Genomic DNA, 11,240 nt, shown 5'->3' with positions numbered 1-11,240 from the left:
CCACCACATACAGAAATAAATGCTTCTCTCATCTTTGCCATTACCCAGGTCAATGATATTCTTGCAACTCGTATTCTGAAATCGAGAGAAACTGCGTGGTTTGGTCATTCTTCCTGACTAAAATTCAATCTCTTATATTTTTATATATATACCTGTGATATTTTTGTATTTTGCAAAGCCCCAAAACAAAACTAAATGGTTTCATTTTGCCAAATGCTTTTTTCCTGTTTTAGGTAATTACAAGATCAAATAAAAAAAAAAAAAGTGTTCCCTATAACCCCTTTATTAAGCAGTATGTAAGCTACAGTGTCCCCCTCTGTTGAGGACTTAAGCATGTAACATTTGATTTTATTCGCTTATACAGACGCTTTCCCAATCTAATGTTCTGGTAGTGGGCTTTGGAGAGGTAAATTATGATGATATACCAGTTTGAATGTGCTTAGAACACCAGCTTCCTATACCAGCATTGTGTTTCGAAATGGGGTAAAGGGGGCTCTTGTGATAAGGGACAATTTACACGGGATGATTACTTTGGTGCCCTCTCCAGGTCCATGTTGTGCTGTCAAGGGGATGCACAGGTGTTCCATGCGTCTGCATGCCGGCAGTCCCACAGATGACTATTGGGACATGTGGCTGCATGGACACATCCGCTGTGTCCCAGTATGACACCCATGTGGGTGCGGGGGTGTGTGTCTCTGAACCTCACCCTGGGTGCATTTGAATCCATGCACCCACACAGATGTCACAATTGGGCACAATGGCTGTGTCAATGCAGCTGCGTGTCCCCATAAACATCTGTGGGACTGCTGCCATGGGGATGCATGGAACACCTGTGCATCCGCTTAGCACAGCCCTGCATGGGACACGACAGTAACCACCAAGTGTGAATGGGGCCCAATTCATCCCAGCAGACATGTTGCTGCTACTCAATCTTTAAAGGAGTTGTAAAGGCACAAGGTTTTTTATCCTAATGCATCCTATGCATTAAGATAAAAATCCCACCTGTGGGTAGCAGCCTCCTCAGCACCCCCTTTACTTACCTGAGCCACTTCTCTCTCCAGCGATGTTCACGAGTGTCTAATCCATACGGGAAACGCCTGATTTGGCTGAGACACAGCAGGGGCGCCATTGGCTCCCGCGGCTGATAGTCAGTCAGCCAATCAGGGGAAAGGGCCCGGGTCCAGGCTCCATGTCTGACTGGATACACAGAGCTCTGACTCGGCTCAGGTGCCATCATATGGAACTGCTGTCTGTGGGGGCATTCGATGGGAGGGAGGGGCCAGAAGCAGAAAAGGACCCAAAAAAAGGAGGATCCAGGCTGCTCTGTGCAAAACCAACTGCATAAGTATAACATGTTTTTTTTTTTTTTTTTTTTTAACAAGCCTTTAGAGCCGGTTCACACAGGGGCGGCGCGACTTCGGGGGCGACTCGGCCAGGCGACATGAAGACGACATCTAAGGCGACTTGCAAAATGACTTCTGTATAGAAGTCAATGCAGGTCGCCCCGAGTCACCCCCGAAATAGTACAAGAACCTTTTTCTAAGTCGGAGCGACTTGCGCCGCTCCTATTAGAACGGTTCTATTCACTAGAATGGGACGCGACTTGTCAGGCGGCTGCGTCGCCTGACGAGTCGCCCCAGTGTGAATCGGGTCTTATAATACCTTTTTTAATACTTTTTTTTTTTTTACAGTAAAATCCTTTTTAATACTTTAATTAAAGGAAAAGGAGCTAGATAATTTTTTCCCATCTTTCACTCATAGATGCCCTAATGATGAGCTGTAAAATTGTGTGCGGTGCCTTTCTGCAGAATGTGATGACTATATGATTTTTTTATTTATTTTTTGGTCATTTGCTTAATGTGATTAAAAACACATTCAAAGATGTGACTGTTCTTGTCCACCTGTCTACATTATGTCCTCACATAGGTGCCCCAGGAAACGATTCTCCCAGCTCTGTAGAAAATATAATCAAAAATACTTCCACTGCTGTGGCACAGGCAGAAGATAAGAGTGGACCTAGTGGTATATGTTTGTGTTTGCTGCCTTTATTAACCTCCCAATACTAGCTATCCTTTCATTTTGTTTTTTATGGTGTACCTGTCACCCGCAAAGGGTACAGGAAGTCATTTTGCCACCCTAACAGTATTCAGCCGATCACTTGAAACAGATTTACTAGTGACACCATTTTGCTCAGTTTTCTTTTTACTCAATTGCAGCAGTGGTTCTCTGTTACATATGGGCAACAGGTACACCCAACCGAGGCTCAGACCGGTTGTTATCTATCACATCTATTAACATTTTGTGTTTTCTTTACATTGTTTACATGTTGCTAGCATGCTTTTAACATTTTTTTTTTATTTTTTCCCTCTGCATGGTTTAATATCCCCATCACAAAATCTACAGGTGACATAACTGGACATAAAACATTATCTAGCAGTTTTTTTGTATGTACATTTTTTTAAACCCAAACCTAGTATGGGTACTGGGCTGATCTTGACAGTTTTACCATTACTGATGCCTATCCGCTTGCAAAAGTATACATGTATATCTTCATTCTGAAAAGAAGCTATATTATTAACTAACTCACTAATGTGGCAAATGTCTTTACTGGAAGCTGGTTCACACCAATGCAGTCCACTACATATTTATTCTGCATAAAAAAAATAAACAAAAAAAAACTACATGGACAGTGTTTGTTTCAGTGCAGTCACAAAAATAAAACGCATTATGTCATCAGTTGAGCTGAAGAACAAAAACGCACCAAAATGTATCAAACTCTTTAAAAACACAAATGAGGAAACCATTCCAGAACAGACATTGCGGTGTGAATCGGCCCTTAACGCTTTTCTGTGGTCAAAATGTAAAATCCTATATTTAATTTATACACATTGTATTTTAATTTCTAACCTACTGCTATAAATCTGAATGATCTTGAATTTGTAAACTTCCTTTGTAAATACCACACATGAATTCTGCAACACACATTCACTATACAGTAAAACCTTGGATTGCGAGCATAATTAGTTCCGGAAGCATACTTGTAATCCAAAGCACTTGTATATCAAACCCAAAAATAATGGAAACTCAGATGATTTGTTCCACAACCATTTATTCATAAGTCCTTCAGTTTATAGTCCATATAAAAATTATAGCAATGTGATGGGTTGTGTAACCATAAAATGTCAATCCACAAATGGCCACCTCCACAAGGGGATTAGAAGAAAAATCTATCAGAAGCTACAGAGTATAAAAGAGAAAAGAGGCGCTCTAAGTGTAGCAATATGGTTGCATGTAATGGAGGTACATTTAGCAACTCGCATGGTTGATGATTAAAATGGGCACATCTAAGTGTGCAGGCATCTGGTGTAAAGTTGTCCACATCCTCCGCACGGTCTCCATGCTGTCAGTCTGCAATCGTGACCGAGAAGATTACTCTGCAGTAGAGTGATCTGAAAGCGAGGCTTTAAGCGCTTGTGGAGCGTAGTGTGGAAGGAATGATGGCGGTGCGGGGATGGTCTCTGTCAGTGATGGCGAACCTTGGCACCCCAGATGTTTTGGAATTACATTTCCTATGATGCTCACGCACTCTGCAGTGTAGGTGAGAATCATGGGAAATGTAGTTCCAAAACATCTCGGGCGCCAAGGTTCGACATCACTGATCTGTGTGGATCGCTTTACCCCAGATGCCCGCATACTTAGATGCTTAATCATCAATCATGTGAGTTGATAAATGTTGTTGTTGTTGTTGTACCTTCTTCTCTTTTATACTCGGTTGTGACGCTATTTGGGTATTAAGACATTGCTTGTATATCAAGTCACAATTTATAAAAAAAATTAGCTTGTCTTGCAAAACGCTCTCAAACCAAGGTTTTACTGGTACTTTGCTGATAGTCATTGCTGTGTCACAGAATGCACAGAGCCTGTTTTCGGAATTAGGCTAAGCTCACGCTAGCATTAAAAGCAGCTGTTTAAAATGTCCCTTAAATGCCTATGCAAATGATAAAATGGACATCACACAGTGATGTTCACACTATCAAACATGAAGGGCTAGCGTTGATGCAAAATTGAAGCCTCATGTTGAGTCAGATATTTGAAGCCTTTCAATGCCTCCCATTCAAGTCTGTGGTAATGCTTCACGAACGCTCTGGCGGGGCGTTAAGGTCAGTTTTTTTCCTGTAATAAAATAAGCATTTGTGGAGTGGTTTTAACGCGCCTTAATGCTCATTAAATGTTTGAAAACTGCCCGTAGGGCGTTTGGGGAGCATTTTTAACTCCTTGTTAATGCTTGTAAAACGCCAGTCTAATGCCCATACTAAAGCTCATTAATGCGAGTAGAATTTTTTAAGTGTGAGAAATTTCATCAAATGTCAATAAGCCCTTACCGAGGTGTTTCAGGAGTCAGTCAATACAGGAATTGCAGCTTGCAGGCAGCAAGGTACCATGGGATATATAGTCCTTAGAAATGAAATGTTAATAGCAGACCAGAAGTTGCAAAGCATTCAGATAATCCTTGAAGTTGAAAGAGATGGCCTGCAGACCTCACAACAGTAAAGGAGGTTTTTCAAGAAATCTTTTAGTAAAGAACTATTTGTATTGCTGTTGCAATGCTGATGTTAAATGAAAATTATATGCTTTGATGATACAAATAAATACTAGGGCAAATGTATCCATCTTTAGCCCTCCATTCAGCCAGTGTACTAAGTGAAAACCTACACAAATCAAAGGTTACTGTGCAAATTCCATGTATATAGACTACCGTTTCCCCCCACCCACCGACCCAAAGCCTTTTTGAGAAAGGCGTCAAAAATAGGCAAACACTTTGAGTGCTAGTTGGATAACGATTTGAAAAGTGACTATTTAAAAAAAAAATTAAATAGTCTGTTTGCAAATATAAACTTTGGGTAAATTGATAGGGGGATATTACAGCAAGCTAACTGCAGGTACTAGTTGGAATGCTAAAATTAGCAGAATTCTGATCTGTAGGTGGCTACCCCCTTTCTTAGGCTCACACATTTCTTTCATAGTTCCTCGGGCCCCACCACCACAGTCTATGGTTCAAACTGAAAAGTGAATATTGCTTAGTTCAAACCCCTCAAGAACATTGGCACAAAATGGAAGAAGCTGAGTAAGAGTACATGCCTCTCAGCCATTATGCTGCATGAGTCTAAACATGCTACATATTTTCTACACTCTGAAGCTTGAATCCTAAAGTGGTTGTAAACCCTTTACAACCACTTTTACCTACAGGTTAGCCTAGATTAAGGCTTACCTGTAGGTGCTTGAAATATCTCCTAAACCTCCACAGTTTGAGATATGTAGAAAAATTTCGGGCTCCGATGTCTATGGCGCAGGCACACTTTAGGAACGGCGATCATGCGCGCGTGAGTATGCGTACTAGCTCATTATGACTTTGTCTTGCAGGTGGTGTTTTTTTATTTACGTTTTTCCCAGTGGGTTTACTTCCCATTTAAGTATTGTATCGCAAGAGATACTCAAATAGAAACCATTCACATTGACCGATTTTCTTAGACCCGATAAGCAATTGAATATTCAAATCCTTTTAATTCATACAAGATCCACGTATTTAAAAAAAAAAGTAGGTTTAGTGTGAGAAATTATTTCAGGGCTCCCCTTCTGACACCTTTTATGGGGGTTTATTCTAAGCGCCATTTACTAAAGCATGTAGTGTGTTTTTTTTTTTGTTGTTTCACACGGAATTCTGTATATTGTGTGCATGCAGTGAAATCTTTCCTCTCTCTATTTTCTATAGAAAAAGAGAAAGTTGACACCTGTTCATACTAGGCTTTTCAAAAAATATTCATTGAAGGATTACTTTTCATACCTGGCTATATCCTTTCTTTGCATACCTTGTCTGGAATTGGGCTTTGCCATAACTCGCTGCCTTTTTGCTTGCATCCAAAGATATATTTTTTTAAAGTTCAGAATATTACACTGTCTGTAGATCTGTTTTTCATTTTGTTTTTTCCCTTCAGCAAACAAGCGTTCCAATTCAGCATCTAATTTAAAGCAGGCAGACAGCGTTGTGAGTAAGCGATTGTCCTCTTCATCTGCCACTCTTCAGACTTCTTCAGAAAAAGGTAATTTTTTTAGGATGGCTAGCGATATTGATGCATACAAGCTGAGCTTTTACTGTACTGCAATTTAGGCTAATTTTGCTATAATAGAGTATGATGAAATATTTTATCAATTCTAAAAATGTTATGCCTATCTTAAATTGTTTAATAAAACTAACTTAAATGCTCATACACCTCAATATGCCTAATATTACCTTTATTAACCCCCAAACTTTCCTTCATGTGCCTTTTTGGAATGGTTACTGGACCAAAATAAGTCCCAAGCCTCTAATGGATGGAGACATCAAACATTTGTAATTCCATAGAGGTCTTAATGCTGCCATGAATGGCTCAAATTTTAGCCAGTGTCTAAAAAAAATTGCTGAAATTCAAGCCATGGGTTCCTCTTTCAGTATCGCCCAGCCTGACTAAAATCAATTCAATTGACTTGTTGAAGGAGCTGGGTGGAAATTTTCAACCTGCATGTTATTGAATGCAGGTACTTTTTAAGGATTTTGTCAGCCGTGGGTGCCAGCTTTCCGTTATACATTAGCTGAGAGAGGAGAATTGCCAATCCATGCTGTTTAGCGTGGCTAAAGATATCTGTTCGATTTCTTACATTCAGCCTACAAGCTGAATAAAGCTCATCTACTGTATATGTATGGGCAACCTTAGGAATATATGTTTGCTGCAATGTATTTTTGTAATTATTTTTTATTACATTAGCATTATTATCTCAGATACTTATAAAGCGCTGACAAATTACGCAGCAATTTACATATATATATTGCATATTCACGTCATTCCCTGCTCTCGAGGAGCTTACAGTCTAAGATCCCCAACTTACATTCATACATACACATACTGGAGCTAGTTCAGACATGTCTTTTGGAGTGTAGGAGGAAACCAGAGTACCCAGAGGAAACCCGCACAGGGAGATCATGCAAACTCCATGCAGGTAGAGCTGTTTGGGATTTAAACCGACAACCCTAGCGCTGTCAGATGGAGGTGCTAACCACTTAGCCAGCTATGCGGCCAAAGGCTTACATGCCCCCTTTATGACACAGTGCACAGGTGATGACTGCTCCGACAGTTCAGGGACAAGCAACAGTTTAAATTCAAACAAGTTTATAAACTGCAAGGGTTTTAATTTTAAATTCCAGTATATGCTACATTTGACATTGGCCAGCAGAGAATTGGACAGCCAATGGCGTATGGAATATTCCTGGCTGGTTAAAATAGGATTCATCCACCCTGTGTGTTATATGGTCTTTGACAGTCTATAGGTTCTGCTTTTCATTAGATTTGATTTTCTTTTAATAGCTTCACAGACATATCAATTTGTTCTGTTCTATAGGACTCTCGGGTCTACTTATTTTTCCCTTTGTCCAGACTTGTTAACTTTGCATTTTTCACAGGTACCAAGCAGAGAAGTTCATCATTAAGCAGACTGAGTAACAAAACTCCCCTCAGTCCACAGCCCTTCTTGCCTAGGGTTTCCAACCAGGACAATAAAGGTGCAGAATTTAGTTTATATACACTAACTAACTTTATTGATTTTTCTGGCCAGCTCTTTTCTAACCATTTTCAGCTTTTTGTGGTTGCTGGCTAGTTAAATTACTTGCCAAGGTCTAATATTTTAGGGAATCCCGCTTTAAGATTGACACCTTTTTTTGTGACCTTTTGGGTACATATGAGGTTCAAGCTTCTGTGGGGGAAACAGTCTTGAAATACAAGTTGTCAGGTAAAAATGCCTTCAAAGCCCAACTAAAGCTTGAAAAATATTCCACTATTGCCAACCTTTTTAAATTTGCCACTAAGCCCAGCTCTGTTTTGGACCAGGAGTTTTGACTTCACTTGTTGCATGCCTGTTCTGGTCAATTGACTCAAACTATGGAGGACAGAGATGGCCAGACAACAAACACCTTGGGGTTAGGTCAGCAGTAGTGAGTTGTAGTAGTGGTCCTGCACTCCACTCTTAATTTCGGATAGCTAGACCATTTTTGCAGTCCTTTTATTTTTTACAGTTTTACTTACAGCTTTCACAGTTATTAAAAATATCTGCATTTTACAGAGTCAACTTTCACAAAAAATTGGCTTCACACATATGTTTTGGTAACCTTGGATGCTTGGTGCTTGGTGTGTGTTATGATAAAATGATGCAGGCATACAATTTTATTGCAATGCGCTTATTACAATGCCCGACTGCATTGCAGCACGCTGCTGCACATAATTGAAATGTGATTTTTAAAAAGTAAAAAATAAATTGTTCGGCACCTTACAGCAGTAAGGTAAGGGGACATCTGCACTACTTTTAAGGACCAGCAATGTACATTATGTGCACCGCAATGCCTGCCTGCCGGTGGGAATAGGCCCTTAGTGGTTGGTGCACCTCATCGCACACATTTTTAATGGCTGCGATCATAGGCTGATCATAGCTATTAATATAATTAGCAAAGTCTGGGAAAACACTTGCTAGAAGAGTACAAGCTTTATATCAGCAGGGGCAATGCAAAAGACATTAGATTTACTGACCTGGCCAGCTAGAGGTGTTTCTGTTCAGACATAAGCAAAAGTGTTAATATGGCTTTTGCTGTGGCTGACCTTTAAATAGTTATGCCAAAATTGTTGATAATTTGGGTGGAGTGTGGCGTTTTTAAAGCCACTAGAATTCTTACTAAGAAGATCCTCCTTAAAGGGGTTGTAAAACCTCCATTTATTTATTTTAATTAACAAACATATACTTGCCTCCATTGTGCAGTTCATTTTGCACAACGTGGCCCCAATCCTCGTCGTCTGGGGGTCCCCTCTAGCTCACGGCATTGGATTTGATTGACAGCAGCGGGAGCCATCCAATCAAGGGCAGAGAGGTAGAGTGCCTCTCTGCTGTGGGAACGAATGGGTTCAGGTGAGTAAAATTGGGGAGCTGCTCGGTGACAGTTTTTTCACCTTAATGCATAGGATGCATTAAGGTGAAAAAAAACAGAGGGTTTACAACCCCTTTTAACTACTATATATTTCAAGGCTATACTATATAACCATTTCCAAGTATATAAATTAATGTAGTGCCCACACTGCATAGTTGTTGGAAAATGTTGCTGATCAAATCAAAATCGGACTGTGCGACCAGTTTACACCGCCCCCCCCCCCCCCCCCTAATGCGACTGTTACTACAAAAAACTTTGCCTAAAATCATCTAGTATATTCGCATATCCATCATCTGTTTCTCAGATCTTTGCCATTGGATGCCTTCCCTCCCACCTCTGCACCTGTTGTCTCATCCGCTGGTCCTTACATCGCTAAAAAACATAGTGGCTGGCAGAAGAAACCACATGTGCGATTAGCGATGTAGACATCCCAATACACTTGGAGTTTTTAGATGTGGCTATTCTCTGAGCAGTCTTAGCTCTGCAAGAGAGCAAAAATCTGAATTGGGGGCTATGAACAGGTATTCAGGTAGAACTAGAGACCTAAATATATATATTTTTTTCTTATTTTGGATAGAGTAAGGGAGCGTATAACCATTCTCAGTTTTTTTGGGGGGGCGGGGCAAGGTTTACCTTTACTTCCTGTTCCATACCCAAAACAACATTGGTAGAAAATCCCTGCAGATTAAGGGAATCCGTTTTGGGCTTCCCAGGTCACCAGAACTGTTGTCCCCATTGGAAGATTTCCACTTTCATACTGGGGCGCTTTTCAGGCATTTTGGTGCTAAAAATGGCGCCTGTAAAAGCGCCTCTCATGCCTCCCCAGTGTGAAAACCCAAGTGCTTTCACACTGGGCGGTGCCCTTGCAGGACGGGGAAAAAAAATCCTGCCAGCAGCATCTTTGGGACTGTGCGGGAGCGGCGTATACGCCGCTCCTAAACAGCCCCTGCCATTGAAATCCGTGGGCAGCACTCCCAAAGCGATTCCGCAGCAGTGCTTTTAACCTTTGGCCGCTAGCAGGGATTTAAATACACAGTCATAATAGAACTAAAGGCAAAACATTTTTATTTTTTTAATGTTTTTTTTTTTCAGTTTTGGACAGTGGAGATAAATTAGAACACTTGTTGGGTTTTTATTACTACCTCTGCCCCTTTAGAGAGATTTTTGGTTACCCCCACAACAGTAATATAGTGGAAATCTTCCATTGGAGACACTAGTTCTGATAAGTGATAAGTGTTCCCCTTAATTTTCAAGGATTTCCTTTTTTGGTTATGGGACAGTAAGTGACAGGAAGTCTCCCCAATGGGACACAGATGTGAAAAAGACTGTCAGAGGATATAACCCTAATGCCGCGTACAGACTGTCGTTTTATGTGATGAAAAAAAAACTTCGTTTTTGAAACTTCATTTTTAAAAACGACGTAGCATACACACCATCGTTTTTTCAAAATGCTCTAGCAAAGCGCGGTTACGTTCAGCACGTACGACTGCACTCTGTTTCATTCAAGCTCGCTTCATAACTTGCTTCTGAGCATGCGCGGGTTTAAAAACGTCGTTTTGCCCACACTCTATCGCTTTAAATGACACAAAAAACGACGTTTTGAAAAACGACAAAAAATTCTAGCATGTTCGATTTTTTTTTTGTCGTTTTTCAGAAGACATAAAACAATGTTTTCCCCCACACACGATCATTTTAAATGACGTTTTTAAAAACAACGTTTTTTTTTTTCATCACAAAAAATGACCGTCTGTATGCGGCATAACTTATTCTAGCCAAAAGAAAAATCTTTGTCTAAAATTCTACTTTAAAATGCACAAATGGCAAATGTGTTTTGTGTTTTTTTTTTATTATTATTTATTTTATTGTGGGTAGCACAGAAAACATATACAGTACATGAGCAAAATATATAATTAGTTTAAATTTGATGCAACAATTGAGTAACAAAAAGTCCTATTTGAAAATCTTTCAAAATATAGGCGATGAAAGCAAACTCACAAATGTAGCAACACCAGTGGCTATTTGCCTAGCCATCAAGAAATATAAATTGGGGAACTCTGTGTATAATATGGATCAGTACTTGGACATGGGGAAGGGCAGGTATGGTGGGTCAGCATGGGAAATCTTTTACAAGCCAGAAGAGTTTGGCCCTACGAGAGAGCAGAGCTGGTTGAATAACACGACCTTTAAAGCAAGCTGATGAGCCCATGTCTTTGCTCACACTGCTTCTCTTATTGTAGAA

At 40.2% G+C, this 11,240-nt stretch overlaps 1 protein-coding gene across 11 annotated transcripts in view; it reads left to right on the top strand.

Annotated features, from left to right (window-relative positions):
- MAP7D3 (MAP7 domain containing 3) overlaps nucleotides 1-11,240 on the top strand; it is a 126,569-nt gene that overhangs the window by 59,498 nt on the left and 55,831 nt on the right. For 6 of the 11 annotated variants that reach the window (XM_040323750.1, XM_040323744.1, XM_040323748.1 and 3 more), the window contains exons 6-8: nucleotides 1,927-2,022; nucleotides 5,994-6,098; nucleotides 7,493-7,591. In XM_040323750.1, coding sequence (XP_040179684.1) covers nucleotides 1,927-2,022; nucleotides 5,994-6,098; nucleotides 7,493-7,591 — 300 coding nt within the window. The remainder of the gene's footprint in view (nucleotides 1-1,926; nucleotides 2,023-5,993; nucleotides 6,099-7,492; nucleotides 7,592-11,240) is intronic. The other 5 variants (XM_040323752.1, XM_040323751.1, XM_040323749.1 and 2 more) reach the window with 2 other exon arrangements.

This window comes from Rana temporaria, chromosome 9 (genome assembly GCF_905171775.1).
Source record: "Rana temporaria chromosome 9, aRanTem1.1, whole genome shotgun sequence".
In the NCBI taxonomy this organism is placed as follows: Eukaryota; Metazoa; Chordata; class Amphibia; order Anura; family Ranidae; genus Rana; species Rana temporaria.
Note: the sequence above shows the minus strand (reverse complement) of the source record. Positions and strands in the feature narration are given on the sequence as shown.